This window comes from Chrysochloris asiatica, unplaced genomic scaffold, assembly GCF_000296735.1.
Source record: "Chrysochloris asiatica unplaced genomic scaffold, ChrAsi1.0 scaffold00097, whole genome shotgun sequence".
Lineage (NCBI taxonomy): Eukaryota > Metazoa > Chordata > Mammalia > Afrosoricida > Chrysochloridae > Chrysochloris > Chrysochloris asiatica.
Window position 1 is genome coordinate 8,212,813 of NW_006408615.1, and position 26,337 is coordinate 8,239,149.

At 48.6% G+C, this 26,337-nt stretch overlaps 1 protein-coding gene across 1 annotated transcript in view; it reads left to right on the forward strand.

The window, feature by feature from the left end:
- The window catches only part of EFCAB6 (EF-hand calcium binding domain 6), a 322,393-nt gene that overhangs the window by 265,105 nt on the left and 30,951 nt on the right, over positions 1-26,337 (forward strand). The window contains 1 exon segment of the mRNA XM_006866905.1: positions 20,909-21,139. Within this exon segment, the coding sequence (XP_006866967.1) occupies positions 20,909-21,139 (231 nt within the window).

The window sequence follows — 26,337 nt, forward strand, 5'->3', positions numbered from 1 at the left end:
CTGTTTCCAAGGCTGTGATCTCTGCCATCACCACCATAAACAGGAAAATGGGTCATCTAAGCCCCGGGACAGAGAGAGACACGTCTGAGGGCTTGGTTAGAGAGTGGGCATATTCTGGGCTCAGGGCCTTCCCGGCAGTCTCCTTTGCTGTTACCTCCCAAGACTCAACTCGCTCCCGGACTCAACACACAGCTTAGGCAGCTTGGATGGAGGGGTTGATATGACTGGGCAGGAACAACTGGGAAAAGGAGAGTGAGGGTGGTCGCACAACTGGAAGAATGGCATCCGGATCCCTGAGGTACAGGCAGGTACTGCTGACTTGGTGCCTGTCTTGCTGTGTGTATTGTCAACAACAACAGAAAAATAAAATACATATAATTTAAAGTTCAGGGAGGTGTAGTACGACTTCACACCCACTCAGACTCCATGTCTCATAATGGATGTACCACATGACCTGAGAAAATGGTCCTCGCTCTTTCCCGAACAGACACAGCGACACTGGCAGGTGGCTTTGCCATGGGGTCCTTGTTTCCACCTTCTTGTCCTGCTGTTTCACGCAGCCCCACCGAAGTCAAGTAACAGGGTAGCCCCTGCTTCAGTCCCCAGCCAGCATCCTGATATACAGCCACCAACCTTAGTGTCCATGAAGGCGTGCACATTGCTAGGTTACTGGGCTTCAGACTGACCAATGAGAACGGTTGGGTGATCTGCTTCTGAGAGAGCAGCCCATGAAGACTGGACCACAGCTCATCACGGGAAGGGACCGGGCAGTGTTGTGTTCTGTTATACAAAATCAAATGTCAGTTCTCACTGGAATCCCATCCCACCTGGATTGAAGAGGAGAACTCTCACTAGGTGTGAAGACCAAGAAGCGACCCACTGACTTGATTCAGAAACCAACTGGAACAGGAGGAAGTGGGAATGGGGCACAGAATCAGTCATCAGATCCCCACAAACGGGGAAACCATCACGGGGACTTCTGTCCTCAGCAACTATCTCCTTTTTATCTTCAGGAGAAGCATTTTACATTCACAGCACTATGTGCCCAAATCTAGAGTTATCACCTTGTTTTCAGAGTTATCACCTGTTTAACATTTCTTTTAAGCCTTATAGTGCAATTTCAGTATCTCCTGTGAATATAAAAATAACGCTCAGAACATACATAGAATTTTTTTAAAAGACATAGTAGCAGCCCATATGAAATCTCTCTATTGCCATGGAAATAATGGATTTCTTTTTTTTTTTTTTTTTTAACAAAACACATCCTTATTCTAATGCAGAGTAATTATTTTGTCACATTCTAGCAGGCGAAGAGCCAATGAGCGCTTCCCTGACTCTGCGTTTATCGCGTGATCTTTGAAAGGCATTCCTGTTATCTGTGAAATAACTTGAAGTTGACTTTTCTTTTCTAAGGATGGTAGTTTTCAGCTGGAGAAGAGACCATAAAGCACATCAAAACATTTGGAGTCTTTTAGGAACATTGTATTTGTGTTAGTTAACCGCCAGTATTTCTTGGATTTATCTTTTTATTATAAACAGAATGATGCACGTGTATCTTTAATGACACTGACAAAGTGCGGAAGGTTTCCTATTTTGGAAAGATCTCCATGATGATTTGAAATAAACTCCATCCGTGTTTTAAAATGCTTCGCTACTGTTAAGGAGCCCTGGTGCCTCCGTGGGTTAACTGATAGGCTGCTTGCTCACCGGAAGGTCGGCCGTTCGAGCCAACCAGTCACTCCATAGGAGAACAATAAGACAAGTTGCTTCTGTAAAGGCTGATGGCTGTGGAAACACTGTGGAGTGGGTCTCCTCTGTCCCACCGGCCGCAGTGAGTAGGAACAGACTCCAGGGCAGTGTGTTGATCATTACTGTTACTGATGCTTACTGATGGCAGCCAAGACTAGGTACTCCTGATACCATTTTAGTGTTTTTGAAAGTTTCTTCTATAGTTCACGCATTCTCCACTTGGCAGTGAAGCTCCAATGTGTTGTCTGGTACACCACTGAGAAGGTAGCAGGCTGTAGGGGCACTCAGGACAAGTCACACATGCAGGGATACCTCAGAGGCCAGTTAGTATGCCTGTTGTGTTAGGTGCCGTCGAGTCGGTTCTGGCTATAGCAACCCTATGTGAAACCGAAAGAAACACTGCCCGATCCTGAGCAACTGTCATAACTGTTGCTATGCTTGAGCCCATTTTTGTCCATCTTGTTGGGGGTCTTCCTTTTTTTCGCTGCCCCTCCACTTTACCAATTATGATATCCTTCTCCAGGGACTGGTCTCTCCGGCTTGAATTTCTAGCAATGTATAACTGCAGAAGTTTTTTAAATTATCTTCAGCAAAATCTTACTTGCTTGTAGTATTAAATGATATTATTATTTGATGATTTCTGTATTCTGACGAGTCTCCTCTCTTTGGAATGGGAACAAATATGGATGTCTTCCAATCAGTTGGCCAGGTAGCTAGATTTCCAGATTTCTTGACATAGATGGGGGAGTGCCTCCACTGCTGCATCAGTTTGTTGAAAGATTTCCGTTTGTGTTCCATCAATTCCCGGAGCCTTGTTTTTTGCCAGTGTTTTCAGTGCAGCTTGGACGTCTTCCTTCAGGACCATCAGCTCTTGATCGTATGCTACCTCTTGAAATGTTTGAACGTTGACCATTCATTTTTGGTACAGTAATTCTGTGCATTCTTTCCATCTTCTTTTGATGCTTTCTGTATCATTCAATATTTTGCCCATGGAATCCTTAAATATTACAAGTCGAGATTCTAATTTTTCTTCAGTTCTTTCAGCTTGGGAAATGCTAAGCGTATACTTCCCTTTTGGTTGTCTAACTCCAGATCTTTGCACATTTCATTATAATACTTTGCTTTATCTTCTCGAGCTGACCTTTGAAATTTTCTGTTCAGCTCTTTTACCTCCTTTTTTTTCTATTTGCTTTAGCATCTTTACACTGAAGAGCAGCTTTCATGACGTCCATTTTGTTTTCCTTCTTTGTTGTCTTCTTAATGACCTTTTGCTTTCTTCCTCTATGATGTTCTTGTTGTCATTCCGCAACTCGTACAGTCTTCAGTCATTAGTGTGTAATCCGTCAACTCTGTTCTTGAGATGGTCTCTAAATTCAGGTGGGATACATTTTCATTTTCTGCAGCTTCAGCCTCAAATTGCATATGAGCAGTTGGTGGTCTGTTCCACAGTCTGTCCCTAGACTGGTTTTGACTGAAGACATGAAGCTTTTCCACCGACGCTTTCCACAGATGTAGTCAGTTTGATTCCTGCGTTTCTCTCTGGTGAGGCCCACGTGTATAGTTACAGTTTATGTTGTTGAAAAAAGGTATTTGCAATGAATAAGTCATTGGTCTTGCAAAATTCCATTATGTCACTGTTGTTAAGTGCCACTGAATCACTTCTGACTCATAAAGACCCTGTTTAGGGTTTCTGAAAAGAGACTGGTGAGTTTGAACTGTCGTCTTTGCGATTCAGACCTACCTTGCGGTCAAGTACTTAACCATTTGTGCCACACCAGGATGTGATCGCCAACCTACTATCTGTCACCAAGGCCATATGTTCCAACTACTGATCCTTCCTTGTTTCCAGCTTTCACATTCCAGTCACCAATAATCCATCTTGATTGTATGTTTGATCAGGTTCCAATTTAAGGAGTTGGTAGAATTCTTCAGTTTAGCATTGACTTTAGTAGCTGGTACACAGATTCAAATAAAAGCTTTATTAACTGGTCTTACCTGTAAACTGGAGTCCTGGCATGGTGCTGTGGGTTAATGCACTGGACAGCAAGGTCAGCAGTTCAAACTCACCAGCTGCTCCTCGGAAACTATACAGGGTTGCTATGAGTCAGAACCGACTCAACAGCACTTAACAATGATGGATATTATCTATCACAGACAGCATTGTACTTCAAGATTGCTCTTGAAATGTTCTTTTTGACTGTCGGTGTGAGCTTCCATTCCTCTTCAATACGTCATTCAAAGCATAACCCCTGTTATTGATTCTAAATTGCCAAGACCAGTCCATTTCAGTTCACTAATATTGGAGTCCTGGTGTGGTGCCGTAGGATAAGCACTGGACTGCTAACTGCAAGGTTAGTGATTCAAATCTCCCAGCTGCCCCTGGGAATCCCTATCCAGGGTCCCTGTGAGTCTGAACCAACTTGATGGTACTTAAGTACAACAGCTTTATGGGCTCCATTTCATTTTAGACCACATCCAATTTTTCTAGATTCATATTTCATGCATTCCAATTAGTAATGGATGTTTGCAGCTGTCTCAGCTCATATTGAGTTGGGCCCCGTCAGCAATTAAGGGTCCACAAGGTCGGAATCCATCCACGTACTACTCAGGCAGACTCTATTGTGAGAAGGCAGCTCTTCCCCACTCGTGTTTTGAGTGTCTTCCACGCTGAGGGGCTCATCTTCCAGCACTGTGCTAGATAATACACCTCTAATAGTCATAAGGGTTTAGTGGCTAAACTTTCAGAAAGTGTCTACTTCTCCTTTTCCCTGTTGGTAGGTGCCATTGAGTCGGTACCGCCTCATAGCGACCCTACTATGCACAACAGAACGAAACACTGCCTGGTCCTGGGCCAACCTCGCAATTGTTACTACGTTTGAGCCCATCCATCTCGTTGGGGGTCTTCCTCTTTTTCTCCGACCCTTCACTTAACCAAACATGATGTCCTTCTCCAAGGACCGGTCTCCCTAGTGAGTCTTAGTCTGGAAGTCCCACTCAAACCTGTCTACCCTGGGTGGTCCTGAAGTATCTGAAGTACCAGTGACAAACCTCCCAAATCACAGTGGCACTTAACGGTAAGCATCGTGGCGTGACAAAGTGCCGAGGAGTAGTGGCTGTCATCCCTAACCCTTGCCAGCCATGGGGAAAGCCCCTCGTTTTATTGCTCCTCACTTGTTGTGTTGTATGTCACAGTTGTTAGGTGCCGTCGAGTCGGTGCCGACCCATAGCGACTTTATGCACAGCAGAACGAAACGCTGCTCGATCCTGGAGCTACTACTGCCTTTTTTTGTGTTTTTTAACAACCGGAAGGGCTGTGGCAACCATGCATGGAGCAAATCTGCCTCTGCGTTTTCCCAGCTGCCTGCGCCTATGCCCCATTTTAGTCATTCTCACACTGTCTCTCACTTTTCCCATCATGCTCTTGCACACTTCATAAACGACAGCGTAGTATCACCATGCTTTGATACATACTGTTGTTAGTGCCGTCGAGTCGGTTCCCACCCATAGCCACCTTGTATAGGGTTTCCAAGGAGCAGCTGGTGAGCTTGAACCACTGACCTTGCAGTTCAAACGACTTTGCAGTCCAGTGCATTAAGCCACAGCGCCACACCAGCTGTGATGCTGTGCACTAGGAGACGGCCCCCCCAAAAAAAATGTGACTCACTTTATTTCGATGCTTGGTTGACTGCGGTGGTCTGGAACCGGGCCCATGGTGTCTCTGAGGTCCACCTGTATTATCAGCCAGCCGTGACTGTCAGCAGACGCTAGGGCTCTGCCTTCCTCTCTGGGCCGTCGAGATTGGTGAGGTGGCCACTTGCTGGCAGAGAGCTGAGGACCTTGGCACAGGCATGTGGCTGCTTCCTCTGAGCACTGCTGACCCAGGTGACCAACTTAGAGCCACTACAGGATTGGCAGCATCAGAATGCAAACAACGTCTCCTCAGAAAGTCGCCTCACGCACAGTGTTCTGTTTGGTTTAGCACAACGCCTGGAGTCCCCGGCGGTACACATGGTTCACAGTGTTGGCAGCTCAGACCACCCCAAGGTGCCTCTGAGGAATGGCCTGGTGACCTGGTTCCCAAACAACCAGCCACTGAAAACCCCACGGAGCACAGCTGTGCCCTGACACACACACCGAGGCACCAGGAACCAGGGCTGTGGCGGCAGCGGGCTATGTTGCTCTGAGGAGTTCTGTGGGGTTCCTTGACCCCAACAGCCAGCGCTGGTCAGCCGCATTCTCACCAGAACCTGACTTGGATCCCGGGCTTAAGGTGCCACTGGCACGGTGCCTCCCAAAGCCCAGCACACCCAGCGTTGGTCTCCCGGGCGTGGATCTGCTCGTTCCCTATCAGGACACCAGAAACCCACCAATGATTCATTGTCCCAGATAAACCTTGCAGAACCTAAACCTAACCCCAATGCCATCAAGTCCGTTGGACTCCATAGCCCTGGAGGACAGGGTAGAACTGCCCCATAGGGTTTCCGAGACTGGCAGTATTAATGGACCACACTTGTTCATCGTCCTCCCAAGGAGTGGCTGGTGGGTTGGAACTGCTGGCATCTCACTTAGCCCAACACTTAACCCACCGTGTCACCAGGGTTCCGTCAGTCTTGCAGAGACAACCCAAAAAGTAAGCAATGCTCGCATTTGGATTGTCTTATGAATCTAGACCGTTGTACAGCTACTCGGTGCTGTCTGGCTTTCGACTCCCCATAAGATGAGAAGAGCCTGAAACTCCAACATTGAGGAAGTGTGAGTGAGCTGAGCCTGGGGACCCCAGGCCGTAGGTGGACAGGTAAGCACACTGTGCTCTGCTTCATGTGATCATGCATGAGCAAACGTGAATGTGCCATCACTTGGCTTGTACTGGATTTGAGTAGCCCTCACTTACGGCTACACGTCACATTCATGTTTCCCAGCACCGCACAGCAGTGAGCTCATCCTCCCAGCAGCCACAGAAGGTGCAGGTGTAGCCATCATCCTGATTCGACAAAAGAGCAAACTCAGGCCCAGAGAGGTCAAGACATGCGTTCACAGTCACAAAGCTGGGATTAGAGTTCGCTCCAACCCCAAGGCTGTCTGCGGTGGATGTCCTTCCTTCCTGATGCCTGCGAGTCAATCTCGCTTCGCAACGACCCCTATACGACAGTAGAACTGTCACACAGGGTGTCCAAGGCTGCCAGTGTTTACAGAAGCAGACTGTCACATCTGTGTCCTGCCAATCGGCGCGTGAGTTCAAACCCCTGGCCTGTTATTGCTGGTGGTCGAGTGGTTCTCAGCTGAGTGAGGGCCTAGGCATCCTTCCTGGAACAGGCTGGATCGTAATTCTCTAGGAGTGGTCTCCTTACAGAAGAGGACAAGAGACAGAGAGACACAGAAGGCCGTGCATGGGAGGACAGAGGCAGGCTTCGGAGTTATGTGGCCACACGAACACCTGAGACAAGTAAGGATCCTCCTCACGAGACTGCAGAGGGAGCCCAGCCGACACCTGGACCCTGGACGTCTCCAGGATTGTGAGAGCAGGTTTCCGTGGTTGTTTATGACGGCATCCCAGGCCCGGCTCTCAGCTTCTCTCCCTGCGACAGAGCGCAGACCTGGCGTCTGCCTCTCCTGTGTGTCAGTTTAGCGATGATGTGATTATTATAGGGTGTGCAGTGCATTGGGGCAGAAGAATTTGTTTTTATAGTTTCATGAATGACTTCAGCCATGGGTTTATTGAATCATGAAAGGGTTGAGGGGGCAACTGAAATGCCGTCTGTATTTCTCTGCACTCTATGGTGGTCTCCTGCTGCAAAAGGATGCATGGGTCGGGGGCTGGTGGGCATGAACCTGTCCCATGCAGCCATCTCTGAGGCCAGCTGAGTTCCAGGCAGCCTGATGGTGGAGGGGGTGAGGCAGACTGAGGATCTGCTTCCTTGGCCTTGCTGGCCTCAGTGAACCTCAGACACCAGTTTCTCAGGGGCAGGTGTTCAGCCTCTGGGTCTGAGCCCCCCCACCCCCACCCCCCAGCGGTATCTCTGAGCATCCGGCTTTGTGCATTGTCTGTAGAGTCTTGTGTTCTCATGGTAGAATCCATAGAACGAGGGCTGCACAGCGTGGGCACGTCCTGCAGTCTGGCGCCTCACCTGGCTCACTTCCTCCGGACAACAGGGGGCACCCTGGCTGCCTCCAGTGTCATTTCAAGGATCAGATCTACCCAGTGCCGAGGCAAGCAGGGTGCTGGTGAAGGGTGGCCCTATGTCACCAGGCAAGCATTGACTGAACCGGGTTGAAGGCTCCCTTGGTCTGTGGCCTTTCCATGCCATCGTTCATGGCCTCGAATCGTCACGGGGTTCGTGATCTCGGGTCTGTGTCTGCCGGTGTCTCAGCATCACTTACGCAAACCTCCTGCTGCATTATGGGTACCCTCTCAGTCCTCATCCTGGGGCTCTCCGCTCAGCACTCCGCCAACACCGGCTTCCCGAGCCAACGCCAGGCCTAGGAACTCAGAGCCTACGTTTTATTTTCATTTGGGATTTAATGTTTCTCTCTCGCTCACTTTTTTCTTTGACAGGCAGTTTTGCTGCTGTTTTTATTTTTAGCATTCATTTATTCACTGTAAATACAAATGAAGATACAGTACAATTAATTTCTCTGCTAATCAAAATATTTGATCAAATGAAGCAATTTTTCAATTCTTAGAAGTAATTATACTGTTCTTTAAAAGGAAGAGGAAGAATTCTTTCCTGAGTATTTCTAATTAGGAATTTTTGCTACCTGCTGTGTTCCTATTCTGTATGAAGTTTCAGGATTTTTTTTACCCCTCCTGCATAAGGAATCAAGGGGAAAATCAGACAATTGTCTATTCAGAACAAAACTTAGTAAATGAATCATGCAGCCCAGTTAGCTAATTATACTCTTCATCTAGCTAAATTAATACCCAGATATAGTCCTCATCGAAGCCTGTTCAGCCGCTGTGTCCACCCTCCTGTCTCCAGGCAGGCACCTGCCATCTCAGACAGGTACAGACCAAAAATAGAGGACTACAAACCCCCTGTGCCATGTGTCCATCGTCAGAAACACTGATGGTCACAAAGCCTCCTTGCTGACCAGTCTGATCCTTTTCTCTGCCCTCCAAGCTCTGCCCTCTCTCTTCTTATTCATTAACATTTCGTGTTGTTTCTGTCCACTCTTGTGTAACAAACAGCCCCAGACCTCGGGAGCCTTCACATCTCTGGGGTGCTGGGCATAGACTGGGCTCAGGTGTGGCTGGCCCTGCAGTGCACGTGTGGCTGCTGTCTGCCATCACTGAGTTGGTCCCTGGCTCATGGCAGCCCACACACAAGGCACTGAACTGCTGCCGGATCCTGCCTCATGCTCACTGTGGGTTGAGGATCAGCGGCTGATGGTTTGGAAGTAGACGGCGAGGGGGCCTTTTTGCTAATCCCTCTCAGTCTGGAAGCTCCGCCGAGTCCCGTTCAGTATCCCAGCCACTCGCCAGCCCCCACCGACAGGCGGGCCGTGTCTGTGCTTGCAAATCTTTGTAGGAGCAGAAAGCCTCATCTTTCTCCTGCAGAGCATCTGGTGGGCTAGAAGCACCGACCTTTTGGTTGGCAGCCAAGCGCTTTAACAACTGCACCACCAGGCCTCTTCACCCCTTTCACGGGATATTGAGACATGAATGTGAACTTCCAACATTCCAGGTTCTGATTTAGCCCCATCTCACAGGCTCTCTGGCTTGTTCACGTAGCCCCCTCCAGTGTGGCCATTGTGTTGTAAGTGATGAGGGGGCAAGCTTCTTCTCTGGAGCCTTTTCTCACCTCCAGTGTGGGTCCCCAGCCCGCATCCATAGGCATGCTCCCTGCTATGTGCTGTTCTCTCTGGACCGGTTCCGCTGGGTGGGCCCCTCGGACTGGTGCAGCCATCCCCACTGTGCAGGTGGAGAGCATCTGCTCAGAAAAGTCATGTGACTTGCTCAAGGCCACATGCTCCCATGGACCCCAGCTGGCCACCCTGGACCCCAGCCCATGGCCCTGCCTTGCTGGCTGCTGCCCCAGGGCCCCAGGCGACAAAGGAACCATGGAAACCCAGACACATCTTACATGCCCCAACATATCTCTGCGCTCTGACTATCATGAAGGAAACCTTCTGGGTGGTATTGGGATTCAGCCCCACCGGACCCCTGCAGTGATATCACAGGCCGGTCACATGACAGACTAACCCACAAGGTTAGTTCTGTTTCTGCCCCTCGGTCAGGAGGAAGTGGCAGAGCAGGTGGTTAACAGTGGGCCAAGCTTCCCTCTCTGGACCTGCTGCCTGCCTCCTCTGGTGCTGTTTTCTCTTCCCAGCTCCCTCCCACCAAGTCCCAGGAGGACCTGCCTGGTGATTCCTGGAATGGGAGTGGAGGACAACAGGAGCGAGCCCAGGGTAGGAGGACTGAGAGGAGTATGGAGCTGGTGACTTCCGTACCCAGGCCCTCACGGGTCCCTTCTAGCTCCTCACCATCAGGGCAGCCTCTAGTCAGGTGAGCGGGACACTTGGGCAGGGCTTAGAGCTAAAGGTTCGCGTTGTAAAACTGTGAAGTGGTTCTTACTAAATGAGATACATGAACACATTCAGAACTAAGAAGGCTCTTTGATGGTTGTGAACTTCACAAACTGGGCATCATTGCTATTTGAGGGGGTTTGGGATTTTCTTATAGCCAGTGGACCCCCTTCAGTCATTGGCAGTGGCTTGCACACTGCTACGATGCAAGAAGCTGCATCACCCATATTTTAGACGGCAGCGTCTCCCGTAGTAGAGAAGTTTCAGCAGAGCTTTGAGACTAAACAGGCTGGGAAGAAATGCCTGGCAATCTCCTGTCACAAAGTAGCCAACAAAAGCCCATAGATCACCACAGAATATTGTGTCATGGAGCGCTGGAAGGCACTCGGAACACACAGTGACAACATCAATGGACTCAAATACAGCTTCAAACATGAAGATGGTGTCGGGTAATGTTTTGTTCGTTTCGCACGGTGTCACCGTGAGTCAAGCCAACTAGGTGATACCTAACGAGGGCAGTCTGAATTTCTCCGCAACTTCTATAGGGGGCAATTGTTGACTGAAACCGGACTCATGGATGCCCTTAAGTAAATGAGAGACCCTTCCTTCCCAGTCTGTAAATCATTCTTCAAATGGATCAGAGCTGCGGCATCTGCTCATCGTCGTCTCAGCTCTTAAAAATGCAGGAAGTGATGTTGTGACCTCAGGCACACCAGGTGCTGGTCCAGAAAAGCACAGGAGGGCACCGCCCTGCCAGCCCTTGTATAGGTGACAGCATGCATGTGAACCCACAGCACATTTTCCTTCCTTGAGGGTCTTGAGCTCCTCGAGGAAGGGAGCTTTATCTGCAAAGCCTAGTTCATCCTGGGAAGTGTCGTTTGCATCTGAAGACAGTGGCATCTTTTCTGATGAGCAGCAGTATCCCTTCTAGTTGCGGGACCAGCATTATGTTTTTCCATCCGGCTCCAGGGACGCAAGGAGGTGCCAGACCCAAGAGCCGTCTGCTCTTCCCTGGCATCTCCGTCCCTGAGCCAGACTGGTAGTGGTGGAGCGACTGTGCCAACGACTAAAACAGGAACCCAAATATTGGCGCCTGACAGATTCTGAACCCAAATGGTCTCGTGCCTGAGGCAGCATGGGAGGGATACAGCCACGTCTGCCGGCCTCGGGGAAGGGGTGCATTCTCAGTGACCTTTGGTTTCTTCCTCTGCTTTGTTTTTCTGAGTTTTGTGTAAAGTTCCTCACAGCACAAGCAGTTTATGCACTCCACTAGCCGAAAGGTTGGTGCCTTGGAAGGCTGGCCTGGCAATCCGCTTCCAAAAGGGCACAGCCTTGGAAACCCGATGGAGGACTGCGCTCCTCTGGGTCACCACAAGTCCAAGACGATTCCACAACAGTGACGGCAGCAGTAAAGCTTCGTGTAGAGAACATGTCACTGGTATTTTAACACTCAGGGAAAGACATGTCTATCAGCCAAACATCTTGGTGAGGGGAGAGATGCTAGTCACCAGAGCTGTGGTCTCCCAGACCCTTATCCAGGCTGCTGCATTGGTGTCTCCTGGGAAACATGTCCTGCCCCTTGGGGACCCGAGTCCGAGCGTGACCATGGGCAGCACTTTGAGGAGAGGGTGGCTGTGAGGGTGGCGGCCAGTGACCACACGGTGTCTCTGCCTCATGTCCTTCCCCTGCTGCGTCCTGCAGGGATTTCTCATCAGTGAAGGCCCATCCCTCCATTCCCAGCTCAGTCTGTGAGTCACTGTGCCCCCCAGGGAGGCCCTTCACCTGTGTCAGGCCCTGGCTAGACTCTCCAGTCCTGGGGAGGAACTCAACCAAGGTCCTAAAGGGTGTCTCCTCAGGCCCTGAAGAGTGATTGGCATGTAACAGAGGTTCCTGAATATGATACTAAATCTGTTGCTACTGCATCGACCCTAACTCACAGCAACCCCACGTGGGAGAGTAGGAAAGTGCTCCCAGGAGTTCTCAGTGGCTGATTTTTCCTGAAGTAGATTTCCAGGCCTTTCTTCTAAGGTACTTCTTATTGTTGCAATGTGCCATTGAGTCAGTCCCAACTTATAACAATCCCGTAGAGGGTTTCCAAGGAGGGTCTGGCTGGAAGGCTTGAACCGCTGATCTTGTGGTTAGCAGTCCAGTGCTTATCCTACAACACCACACCAGATCCCTCTGGGTGGCCTCCAATATCTATCCTTTCAGTTAGCAGCTGAGCACATGACTGTTTGCACCTCTCAGGATGTGACCATGTTATTGGGTGTCATGAGTCAGTTCTGCCTCATGACAACCTCAAATGAGGAGTTTTCTAGGCTGCAATCTCTACAGCCATGGTATTTTCAGTAATAAGCATGTGAAAGCCGGACAGTGAATAAGGAAGATCGCATAAGAACTGATGTATCTGAGTTATGGTGTTGGAGGAGAATATTGAAAGTGCCATGGGCTGCCAAAAGAACCAACAGGTCTGTGTTGGAAGAAGGGCAGCCAGAGTGCTCCTTGGAGGCCAGGATGGCCAAACTTCGTCTCTCATACTTCGGACATATTGTCAGGAGGGAGCAGTCGATGGAGAAGGATATCATGTTTGGTAAGGTCAGAGAAAGAGAGGAAGACCCCCAGCGAGATGGACTGGTACTGTGGCGGCATCATTGGGCTCAAGTGCATCAACAATTGTAAGGTTGGCCCAGGACTGGGCAGTGTTTAGTTCTGTTGTACATAGGATTGCTATGAGTTGGTACCAACTCGATGGCATCTAACAGCTTTACAGGGGAATCCTGGTGTGGCACTATGGAATAATGCACTGGACTGCAAAGTCAGTTTAAATCGCAAGTTCGGTGGTTCAAGCTCACCAGCTGCTCTTTGGAAATCCTAGATATGATCACTGTGAGTTGAAACCAACTCAATGGCACTCAGCAACAAGGAAGAATCTTTACAGGAGTAGATCTCCAGGTCTTCCCCCCTCTGAGCTTCTGAGCGGATTTGAACTGCCAAACTGGTGGTTAACGCTGAGCACTCAGCCGTTTGCACCACCAGGACTCCAGATGGGGTGTTGGCTGGTGTGTGTCGGGTGCTCTGTGTATGTGAGCATGGTGTGCCGTGTGCCAATCGGCTAATATGTGTCAGGCGCCCTGTGTATGTGAGCACGGTGTGTCGTGTGCCACTTGTCTGGTGTGTGTTGGGCGCCCTGTGTGTGTGAGCACAGTGTATCGTGTGCCCTGTGTATGTGAGCACGGTGTGCTGTGTGCCACTTGCCAGCCGGCACAAGTCCTCACATGCCCACCTGGCACCAGGATAAGCCAGACATAGCTCTCCTCTACATTCTGCTCTGTGGGTGACGTGGACAGTCTGGGCTCCCCATCCAGAACATGGGGCTCACACTCAGCAACACAGGCCTCCAGGACTCTGGGGAGGGGAGTGCAGAGATCAGACTCCAATTGCCTACCAACCCATTACCTACCAGCCTCAACTGTCACCCCTCCAGCAGGAGAACAATGTTAGCATCTACCTTTGCTGTCATTGTTAGAGATACCATTCGGTGGTCCTTTCCCCCTTACTAAACCAAATCCATTGCTGGCCACTGAGTTCCACCTCATGGCAGCCCCTGAGCATCAGAGTCTGATGCTCTGTAGGAATTTCTTGGCTGTGTTTTTACAGAAGTAATTCCCTGTGAGACACCCCTGGATGGGGAGTCTCCAAGAACAAACCGTCTACACCTTTGCATTCTAAGTGCATGCTAAGTATTGAACCATATTGAAACATTGTCCACAACTACATTTTTATCCATCTATGGAAACTCCAGAGTCCTGTTGTGATGCTGTAGGATAAGCACTTGACTGCTAACTGCAAGCCTGCGGCTCCTTGGAAACTGTCTCCAGTGTCACTGTGTGTCAAAACCGACTCAATGGCACTTAACAACAGCAATGGAAGCACCACTCCATTTGTGCCCACCCCTTACCCCCTGCTAGATACCCAGGCTGTTGTCATTGTTTGTGCCTGTGAATGACCCTGTAGGAGCCCTGGTGGCACAGTGGTAAGGCGCCAGGAGAAAGATGAGGCAGCCATGGACGCCCCATGGGCAGGGCCACTGTGAGTCCACATCAGCTAGGCAGCAGTGAGCTGGGTGTACACGATCCTGTAATGAATGTGGTTCCACGAGTGCTTGCTTTCTCCCTGCCGAGAGTCCTATGTGGGGCGCTCTTCAGGGCTCTGCATGCCCCCATTGTACCTTTTCCAGCATTGATGTTGTCAACAGTTTGCTAGTTTGTGAGAAGGAAAAAGTAGAACCTTGTTTTAATTTCCATTTATTTGCGCTGTGACAAGGATGAAAGCAGGCACCCAGACCCGCCGCCTCTTTGATTTACTTGATTGCATCTTTTTCATGTCATGTAGTCATTCCTTTGTCCTTTGGATAAATGTCTAGATCCACTGTTTTCTGAGCACAAGAATGGAGTCCTTGTCTCCATCAAGTCCATATCCTGTTAGGGTGAGAAAGACAATAAGGAAGTAATGTTGAAGGGCTTCAAAAAGTCTCTGGGAAAATTCCACAAACTTTTTGAAACCACCTCCCACCCACCCCTTCACCCCCGTAGAATGTATCAGAGAGCAGTACATTTAATAGCAAACAAACAGGGAAGGGGCAGAGGGAACCACATTGAGTAGAGGCAGGGGTGTTAGTTACAAAGATCTGAAGGCATCCGAAATGGCACATGCAAAGGCCCTGGGGCCAGAGCTGCTTGCTGGATTTGAGGCAACACAAGAGGACTGTAGAAGGAGCAGAGTGGGCAGGGAGGCATCTCAGGAGGTGAAGTCAGAGTGTGAGGTGCTGATGGGAGGACTATTGTGATGCTTTGCTTGTGACCGTGTTTGGCACAGGGTTTGGCCGGGATTTGCTCTGCACTTTACAAAGGCCGTCCCTGGAGGAGGATGATAAAGGGTGGACGGACGCAGGGAGGCTGCTGCAGTAACTAATTCACGTCAGAGGGGACGGGAGCTTAGGATAGGGTGGCAAGGACTGGTCACCCTCTGGATAGGTATTGAATGCAGCACCCTTGACAGCTGTGGATGGTTTGGGTGTGGGTAATGGAAAGATATGTCACAGATGACCCCAAGCCTGAGCAGCTAGCAGGCCTGAGTTTACTTCCAGAGATGAAGACCTAGGGAGAACCATGTTTTGATGGTGATGGAAGAAGCGATGTGATGGTGGAGAATGTGCTTTATTGGTGAGGGAGGGAGATCCTGGAGATGGTAGGGATGGTCCTGGTCGGGAAGGACAGAGTACAGAGTGTACTGTCGGCCTTGCGTAGTCCTCCCAATCCAAGATGATCTGTCAGCCTGGCATACCATGCTAGTACTGGGATAATGCCACAGCAAGGGAACCTCGTGATCTAAGGGCTCGGGCATGGTGGAGATGGTTCCCACTCGCAGTCTGGATGACGTGCCCACTGGTTTACGTGCTGTTTCTGAACCTGGCTGCGCTGCTCCGGTGATCCCAAGTTTGTGGCAAGTTTTAATACCTGATGGTCAAAAACATTGTGGCTCTCCTTTTTCAAAAGTGTCCTGACAGTTCTCAAGTTTACTCTCATATATCAACTTTCCTGTTAGCACAAGATCTCAAGGTTGGTTTGAACCACTAGGTCGGCGGTTCCAACTCACCAGCCCTTCTTTGGAAAACCTACCCAGGGTCACTATGAGTAGGAACGGACTTGACAGCGCTTAACAGCATCATTAGTTTGTCTGATGATCTCCCTGAAAACCACTTCAATTTTTGTTAGAATTTTATTGCACATGTTTGTTCATATGGGAAAGGTTACACAGAGCTTTCGAAGTTACGTCTTGACGACCTTCTCTGAGATGCGTATAGATTTCTCTCTACAGATGTGCTGTTCATATGACTTTGTCATAAGACCCTCCTTGGCTCTGTCAGGAATGTGAACACGGAATTTCTTCCCCCAACTCTATTTCTAACTAGTTATGTGGTTGTTGTTGTTAGGTGCCATCGAGTCGGTACCGACTCATAGCGACCCTATGCACAACAGAACGGAACACTGCCTGGTCCTGGGCCAACCTCACAATTGTTGCCACGCTTGAAGAATGGTATTGGGTTTTAGGTGCTTTCGGTGGTTTTGTTTGTTTATTTCTGTTGTTGGCTGTTTTATGTTGTTGTTGTTGTTGTTGGTTTGGTTGTTTTGTGTTTTTTTGTATGTTTAACTTGAAATCAGGCCGCCTTCCTACACTGTCTTACTGAGAATTTCTAGTTGTACTGTCATATCCAAAAATTTTGACAAATCTTTTTTCGACAGCGTTATAGTGTTTATTTCATTTTCTTGTCTTAGTTCAAAAGCTGGTGCCTCTAACGGTGTAATGCTAACACTGAAAGGGGCATGTCGATCTTGTTCATGATTTCAGTGGACACGTTTTTAGGGTCCAACTCATCTAATGTGGTGTTTGCAGATGGTGTCTGGTTACTACTCTCTCGTGTTTGGGATATTTTCTTTCCATGCAGTTTATTCATTTTATTTTATACCATTTTTAATATTTTATCTCATTGTTGTTGGGAAGATGCACATCTAAACATGCACCAGTTCAGCTGTTTCTCATGTCACATTCCATGACACTGAAGGTTCACACTGCTTTGCTGAGTAATTCCTGCCCGCTTCACATCAACTCACTGCCCCTAGGCGCCTGTCTCATGTTTCAAGTTGTTTTCATCAATTTGACCCTATGTGTTGTTGTAAAGTACTGCCGACTTGATTGCAACTCATAACGACCGTGTATAGGGTTTCCAGGGAGCAGCTGGTAGATTTGAACTGCCAACCCTGTGATTAGCGGCCCAGTGCTTATCCTACAGCACCATACCAGGACTCCACTGACCCCATATAGATAAATCTTAAAGAGCACAAAGCCCACAACAGATGTTGCAAACCATTTTTAACAGGAATGGTTTCTGAATTGTCAAATGCTTTGGTTAATGGAATAAAAAGATTGGCCAATTCTTATATCATTCTTATACTTGGAATAAATGTGAAGTGATCTTGATGTGCCATTTTAAAATATGTTCCTAATATTTCATTTAGGATTTTTATATTCATGCCCGTATATTAGATTGGCTTGTATTTTCTTGCCATGTGTTCTCTTTGTCATCTCTTGGTCTGGCCTGGTGTAGCTGTAAGAAAAACGCCCTAAGGGGGTGGCTTTGAAGACAGTTATTTTCTCACAGTTCTGGAGGCTAAAGGTCCAAACCAGGGTCTCAGCCATGCCATTGTTTCTAGAAACTGCTCTCCTGGTTTCTGGTGACTGCTGGCCATCCTGGGACATACAAACAACAGAGACACAGACCTGCATCAGCCGCCACTGTCTCTCTACGCCCTGTCTGCGTGTCAGTTCTAGTAATAACTCCAAGAGATTAGATTTAGGACCCACCCATCCTGCTGCTCATTAACTTAACAAAAGAAAAACTCTTCTTACATGGGTGCTCATTCACAGGTACAGGGGTCGGGACAGGAACACAGTTGGGGGTGGGAGGAGTAGGAGGTTAGGAGACCCACAATTCAATCCACATGGTATGATAAGTGTAGTATTCCTGGTATGTAACACCAACAACAGCTGTGTAGTAACTCTATTCGCAGTGAATTGAGATACTGTATATGTCCACATTCTAAAATAATCTGATGAATCTAGGAGACATATCTTCCTGGAAGGTTGGATATAGCATGCCTTTCAAACCGTCTCAGTTTGACACCTTTTCTGGCAATAAATGGCAGATCTTGCAACAGCTCTCTCAGTTCCTTCTGAGATTCCCTGTCTATTCAGGTTTTCTAATTCTTCCATTAAATGTAGTAATCTCTATTTTGCTACTTTCCTCTAAGGCTTAAAATAGATGAACCTAAGGTTGTGAATAATGCTTTGTTGGAATTCTTCCATAGCTGTTGTCAGAAGAATGGCCGCTTCTTCTATGGTGTGATCCTCTCAAAGAGCACCCTCAGAGTCCCCTCACATGAGCCATTGTTGTTCCAAGTGGAGAAATGAGGAAACTGAGGCAGAAGAGGAAGGGGCAGTTGAGACAGAGCACTCCTGAGCTGGCCTCAGCCCACCCTCTTCCTTCCGCTGGTACACCTGGGCCAGCCTCCTCTCAGCCCCCAGGTACCAGGAGTGTCATGGCGGGCTCACCGCCAGAAGAGTCTTCTCCAAACCCCGGGTCCCGGCACCCCAGGACTCTTGGGGTACTGTTGTGCTCCTCACTGTGGGAAGGGCATCCACGCACTGAACGAGTTGCTCCAAGAGCCCTGAAAAGCTCCCTGGGTGCAGGGGATTTAAAGTGGAGACTGAGCTGTGTGTTCAGGTGTTTGAGGGGCATGCATCCTGTGTGTGACCTCATTTTATAAAGTCCCATTATGCTCTGCTTTCTGCCCTGAACGTTAGTAGTGTATCACATACACACACGCACCAAGGAGCTTCAAAAAGCTCCTAGAAAAATGGAATTGGAAGAGGATGGAATTTTTCCATGAAGTTTTCAAAGCTCCCACATATACGTGTGTGTGTGCGATCTGTCAGAATCAACCCAATGGCGTTGGGTTTAAAAGTGCGTATGTTAATATAGCTGCTGACAGTATAAGTCCAAGTAGGACTGCCCCATGGGCTTCCCTAGACTAAAATCTTCACTGGAACACACTGCTCGGTGTTTTCTCCCATGAGCCCCTGGGTGAGTTTAAACCGCCGCCTTCAGCCAGTAGTCTTGGTTTCTCTAGTGTTGCCATAACAGAAATACCACAGTGGGTGCCTTTAAGAAGCAGAAATTGATTCTCTCCCACTTCAGGAGGCTAGAAGTCTGAATTCAGGCACCAGTTCTAGGGGTAGGCTTTCTGGCGTCTCTCGGGAAAGGTCCTGGTCTCTTTTCAACATCTGTGGGTTCCACGGTCCTTGGAGATCCCACGTGTCTTAACATCACTTTTGCCCTGGGTCTAGCAGATTCTCAGCACAGGGACCCCACGCTCTGCTTCTTGCTCTCTGAATTGTGGACTCCCTGTAGGTCTGGAAGGATTTGACTGTGGTGGCGCGGTAGGTAAAAGCGCTCAGCTGCTAATTGAAGGATCATCGTCTCCAACCCACCATCTGCTCCGAGGGAGAAAGATGCGACAGTTTACTTCTATAAAGACTAACGGCCTCGGAAACCCTCTAAGGCAGGCCTCCTCTGTCCTACAGGGCCTCTACAGGTCAGGGTCCACTTGACTGCCGTGGGGTTGGCTAGATTTGTGGGTCTTGCAGAGTTTCCGATTGTAGGATGATTTTAACTAACTTTGGGCTTCAGCACAGTGCAATAACTGTTGTTGCTGATGTTGTGTGCGGTCGAGTCAGTCCTGACCCATAGTGCCCCATGCAATAGAGTAAAATGATCCATAGGATTTCCTAGGAAGCCATCTGTACCGGAAACAGATGGCCAGGTTTTTCTGCAGTGGAGCCACTGGCTGGATTCGAACCACCAACCTTTCAGTTTGCAGTCGAGCACTTCTTTGTTGTGCCACCAGGATTCCTTGTGTGACAACTAACTGTCCTCACATTCCAGTAGCTGTGAGTGGGTTAGCTAACAGAATGTTCTGAAAGGCAAGAGCCATACACATATCCCTGTGGACTCCCCCCCCACAGTGAGTGGAGCAGGCAGACACCCACTGAGGCTTCGCTCCCCGGACCACAGACAGCCCAAGAGAGTGCCCGCATGAGGGAGCCCAGCCTACCTGGGCACTGCCGTCACCCGGGCTGGTGGGAGGGGAGTGGCCTGCTTGTATCTCTCGAATGCCAGGCGTACCCAGTCCTTCACAGAAACCCGTTTCCCATCAGCATGCGTGTGGCCTTGATCTTCCTGCTCGTTTCCCTTCGGCTGCTGCCCCTTGGTTTGCCCATTAGCAACAGTCCCAGAGCTAAGTGTGCCTTCATATTTCCTTTGACGGCTATTATTTTGGTCATACTTTCTTGTGTTTTCAGTAATGGTTTACATAGAGGTTAGGTTCCCTCTCAACAGTTTGTATACAAGTTGTTCAGTAATGTTGGTTACATTCTTCACAATGTGGAAACGTTCTTATGTGTGTTCTTCTGTTTGCTTCATTAACATTCATCGAATTTCCCTATCACCCTGCTACCCCCTTTACAGTCTTATCTTTGTTTTAAAGTCACTGTGGACCATTTGCTTCCCAGAGATGATGTTTTCAAACGAGTACGTTAGCAACAAGTGATAATATGTTTGTTTTGTTTTGTTCTGTTTCATTTTTGAGCCACTTTATTATTTAGCTACAGAGTGACCTCAGGGCTAGTTTGGGTTCCAGGTACAGAGAGTATCTCAGGGCAGTAGTCTCAAGGAGCCCTCCAGTCTCAACTATGCAGGTGTGATTATTATTTAAGGAATTTGGTGTTCTGTTCCACATTTAGCTCCCATTCGATCAGGGTCCATCTATTGTGGCCCTGGTCCAAACTGTCATCAGTGGTAGCAGGGCACCATCTAAGTTCTTCTGGTCTCAGGTTCCTGCAGGCTGTTCATCCTATAGACTGGTTTCTTCTCAGAGCCTTTGGTGTGCTTTGTTCTCTTCTTTGTGCGCTGGTCTTTTTCTTTATTAATCGGACCACTTCTCCATTCTGTTTTATCCAGACTGCTGCTGAGTGGGCTGAGAAGATGCCCAAAGCCCCCCTGCCACCCAAGTCCCCACCTCCCAAGGACAAGAAGGACATCCTGGCCCGTCTCCACAAAGCAGTGACCACCCACTACAATGCCATCGCCCAGGAGTTTGAGAACTTTGACACCATGAAGAACAACACAGTCTCCAGGGAGGAGTTCAGGGCCATTTGTAATCGCCACGTGCAGATTCTGACGAACGAACAGGTAAGGCACGCCTTGGGCTGGCCCTGAGCTGGATGGCGTGCGCCTCCAACACTCGGCATCTCCCAGGGTTTAAGACTGGGCTCTCTCTTTTAAATGCTTGACGGTTTGGGTTTGGTTTTAATCATTCCAAAGACCCTGCAAGCCTTCTGTATGTGCTGTTGCTGTCTGTGGTGGTGTTTCTGGATACCATTGAGTTGGTTTCGACTCACAGCAGCCCCAGTGACAGAGAAGAATGGCTCCTAAGCGTTCCCTAGGCCGTGTGATCTCTACATGAGCAGAACCCCAGGTCTTTCCCATGTAGCCCGCTGGGTGGCTGCAAACCACCGACCTATCTGTCAGTCAGCAACTGAACATTGCTTTCTGCTTGTGTTGTTGGTGTTAAGTGCTTTCGAGACAATTCTGACTCAGCGAGTTTGTGTAGAGTTTCCAAGGAGCGGCTCGTGAGTTTGAACTGCCAACTTTATGGTTCAAACTGACCTTGTGGTCTAGAGCATTAGCCCTCAGAGCCACACCTGGACTCCTTCTGTTTATGTTGTTGTTGTTGTTAAGTTTTGTCGAGTTAGTTCCGACCCATAGTCATCGACTTTGCAGTTCAAATCGACTTTGCAGACCAGCGCATTAACCTACCACACTATACTAGCATTCCTCTGTTTATGTGATGGTGGTGATGGTGGTTATGTGCCGTGGAGTCGGTTCCGACTCATAGTGACCCTGTACAGGGTTTCCGAGGCTGTAAATGTTTACGGGAGCAGAAAGCCTTGTCTTTCTCCCGCGTAACAGCTGGTAGTTTTGAACTGACCTTGTGCTTCGCAGCCCGATTCATAACCACTACACTACCAGAGCTCTGTTTATGTAGCAGGTGTGAATTGATCCATTTCAATCTGGCACAAATATTGTCACCTTTATTACTTAATTAAACCCAGCCCCAGGTCACTCCCTGGCAGATACAATCCACAGAGTAGTTGGTTTTTGAAGTCTCTCTCTGCCGCCTCCCCTGCTTCTGGCTGCTCCGAGGGAACTACTGCTGTATGCATGCTCGAGACCCGCCCACCCCTGGCAGACCTCTCACAGGCTGAACCCCGAGCCTGGACTGACTGGGGTTCTCATCCCAGGCCTCAGCAGAGGAGCTGGGCTGATTTCCCTCCAGGGTGAGCCAGACTCCGTCTTAGCCCAAAGCTGCTGCCGTGGGAGGGGGCCTAGGGACGAGGGGCGTGAGCTGCATGGTGACCTGATTGCGGTGTTCTCGCGGGACCCCTAGCCGATGAGAGCACCCGTGGCTGGCACTCAGTGCCCCGTTGTACGGTGTGCGTGGCCCCTCCACGTCATCCACCCAGTGGTGGGTCCGAGGTCCCAGTGATACCAGACTACCAGTAGGCAGTTAGGGAATCGTCCTTCCGAACGATTCCAGTAATAGCCGAGCTCCACAGTCCTGACGAGCTGCCCCATGCTCCCGGCTTCCTCCCAGCCCAGACCTGCCAGGTGGTGGCTACAACCTCGTGTCTTAGTTTTTCCTGAGTTCCAGAGCAAGGACTAGCAGCAGTCACAGGAACAGGGGATTAGCACCTCCTTTTCCTCCACCTTTCCCCAGACCCCCTAAACTTGCTGCCCAAAGTATGGATTCACTAAAGGCATTGATGATGAAAACAGCACGTCTAACGTGCCTAAAATGTCACTACTGTTGTTACGTTCCGATTTATAGTGACCCTGTATAGGGTTCCCAAGGAGCAACTGGTAGGTTTGAACTGCCAACCTTGTGGTTAGCAGTCCAGTGCTTATCTTATAGTGCCATACCTGGACTCCTAAACTATCACTGTAGTGGGCAGTGTTGTATTGTGATTCATGGGTTTTCATTGACTAGCCTGGTGGCTCAATGGTCAAGCACCCGGTTACAATCCACAAGGTTGGTGGTTTGAACCCACTCCGTGGCTCCACAGGAGACAGACGTGCAGTCTGCCCCCTAACGATGACAGCCTAGAAGTCATCATGAGGCAATTGTGCTCTGTCACGTGGGTCACTGGGAGCCAGTATCCACTGGCCAGCACCCAACATCAACAACCATTTCCAGAAGCCAATTGCTAGGGTTCTCTTCCTAGTCTGTCACTGAAACCTGTCCCCCACTGGGGACCCTGCCGGGATTTGAACCATGGCATTGTGGTGCAAATCTTTTCTTCTAAGCAAAGTAAAATGATATTTCCCTAAATGCTCCTGCCCTAAATGCAAGCCTTGCTATCGCAAAGTAGAAACGAATGTAAGCCTTTAAAATTAATACAGTGGCATTATTATTCTATGGGGCCAGCTCATAAAGACTTTACCCATAAAGGTTTTGCCAATAAAGGTTTTTCATTTAATCTCAAAGAGTAAAATCTCTCTCTAATTATAGACAAAGATTGATGACATGCCGACATGTCTGGCATTCGAACAAAGAATTGGATTTTAATCGTCCGCTAAGAAAACTTCACCACCACCACCCCCAGTCCGCCAGCACATCAACACCAACTCCACCTCCCACCCCCACCCAAATGCAGCTTATTTATAAATGCTGCGTTCTAAAAATACGCGCTGCGTCTCGTACCGCCCGCACATGTGGACAGCTTCAGACTGGGGCCTGAGAGCAGCCTGGCTTCAGCTGGGGACGAGGGGCAGAAAGGGTGCCGTGTCTGGGGAGGAGGCTCCTGTAGGCAGGGCTGGGACACGTGCCTCACAGAGCCTTCTGCTTTCTCCTCACGAGTTACTTGGCCAAGGACCTTGGCTTAATGACACAGTGCCGGTTAAAGTGCGAAACAGCATGTCTAGACACCCATCATACCGTTATTTGAAAGAGCTCACTGAAGACGTTAGGGAAGTTGTTAGTTGTTGCCAACACACAGCCTGGTCCTACACCATCCTCGTGGTGGTTGGTCTTCTCGAATCCACGGTTGCACACAGGAAGACTTGGCATCTGACTGTCCATACTTCTAAACAATTTGCATGTTTTCCTCTGACAGACACCGCCAGGGAGAGAGAAACATGCTGGCAGAGAACAAAACTGAAAGATCCCTCTGGCGGACAGACAGACTTGGGTCTCCACCCTGCTTCTGCCTTGTCCAGCTGTGTAACCTTGGACAAGTTACTTACCCTCTCTGAGCTTCCATGTCCTCCAATAGGAAATGGAGCTGCAAGGACTAGAGTTGGCTCTTCCCTGTCATCGCTCTGTGATGCCTGCTTTCCTTCTGGACTTAGTCCAGCTCATTGTCCTTTCTGACCACACCTTGACCTGGTGGAGCCTGCCTCTGCCTGCTTCAGGGTCCTCAGGGTTCCTCCTCGTCCAGCTGAGCCCCTGGAACAGCCTTGCTTGTACTAAGACAGGTAGCCATCTGTCTTCACAAGGCAGAGCGTGAGCGTCCACTCATTTCTTCATGTGTTGGGGACCACTGTACACAAGGTAGAGCCATGGACTCTGGCTTCACTGAGCTTGCCTCAGCAGAGGGCATAAAGACCTTAAATGCTAATTGTTCAGCACAATATGACTACAGTGTTGCTCTCTATACACTGGTAACAGTGTTCCCTGAAAACAAGATGGTGGAGTCCTGGAGAAGAGACAGGAGAGACTGATAGAGGCAGAGAGGGCAGCCAGGAAGCAGGGGGAGCAAGTGTACTGTGTCAGCGTTTGTGTGAAACAGAAACCCTCCCTCATAGACTCTACGTTCCTATGGGGGTGGTATTGTGGCTGTTTCTGGTAAGTACTACTGAGTGTGCTCTGACTCATCGCGACCCTGAGGTTACCAGTCTGGTGCTTATCCTATAGTGCCACACCAGAGTCCCCTTATGGAAGAGGTCAGACAATAAATAAAATAAGTAGAAATGTGATTAAGACACCACAATGCAATAAGCAGACAGATTTGCCTTAGAATATGATGGTAGACTTCCCAATTTTGTAAATTCTGTCCGTTTTCATTTTATACATAATCAGGGTTGGTTGTTTTATTTTTATTATTTCACTTCACATAGATACTGAGCTCATATCCTCCTAGTGAACTGAACTTACCAGCTGGAAAACAGTTTGTGGCTTAAAGTTTCCTTTATCTGATATTAGTATAACTCCCTCAGCTATCTTTTTATGGTTTGCAGTTTCCATCATTTGTTTATCTTCAGCCCTCCTGTGATTTATGTTTTGTGTAGATGTTTAAAAACCCAATCTAACAATCTCTGTTTTTTATGGGGCATGCTTGACCCATTTACGTTTATTGTGATACTATTGTATATGGCTATCTCGCTACCATACTGTGTTGTATTTTCTATTTATCACCCATCTCTTAACTGCTTGTTTTTAATCCCTTTTCTTCTTTTGACTGAGCTTTTGGAATTTCCTTTTTTCTTCCCTTTCATTTGTTTGGAAGTTACATATCCACTTCATTTCTTTTAGTGGCTATTGCCCTTAAAATTTAACCATCTCCAACAACAAGAGAAAAGAACCAACAGGTCTGTGTTGGAAGATGTGCAGCCAGAGTGCTCCCTGGAGGCCAAGATGGCCAAACTTCATCTCTCATACTTCGGACATATTTTTCAGGAGGGACCAGTCACTGGAGAAGGATATCATGTTTGGTAAGGTAGAGGGTCAGAGAAAAGAGGAAGACCCCCAATGAGATGGATTGGCCAAGTGGCAGCATCGATGGACTCAAACGTGGCAACAGTGGTGAGGTTGGCCCAGGATCAGGCAGTGTTTCATTCTGCTGTGCGTAAGGTCGCTATATGTCGGTACCACCTCGATGGCACCTAACAACAACAAGAATGGGAGTCCTGGTGTGGTGCTGTGGGTTAATGCACCAGACTGCAAAGTCATTTGAACCAGAAGGACTACCGTTCAAGCTCACTAGTCACTCCTCAGAAACCCCTGTATGGAGTTGCTATGGGTCAGAACCGACTTGACAGTACTTAACAATAACGAAAGAGCATTTCAGGCTCTATCTGGAAGTACAACACTGTCTGTGCTAGGGTTAATATCCACACGCCTATAAGGAAGACAAGTTCATGCCACTGCTATTCAAGTATGTATGCACCAAAGCCAATGATGATGACATTGAAGAATTCTGAAATTGATCAAACATGCAATCAAGATGCATTGGTAATGACTGGTATTTGGAGAGTGAAACTTGGAAACAGAAGAAAAGATCAGTAGTTGGAAAATAGGGTCTTGGTGATAGAAATGATGCTGGAGATCG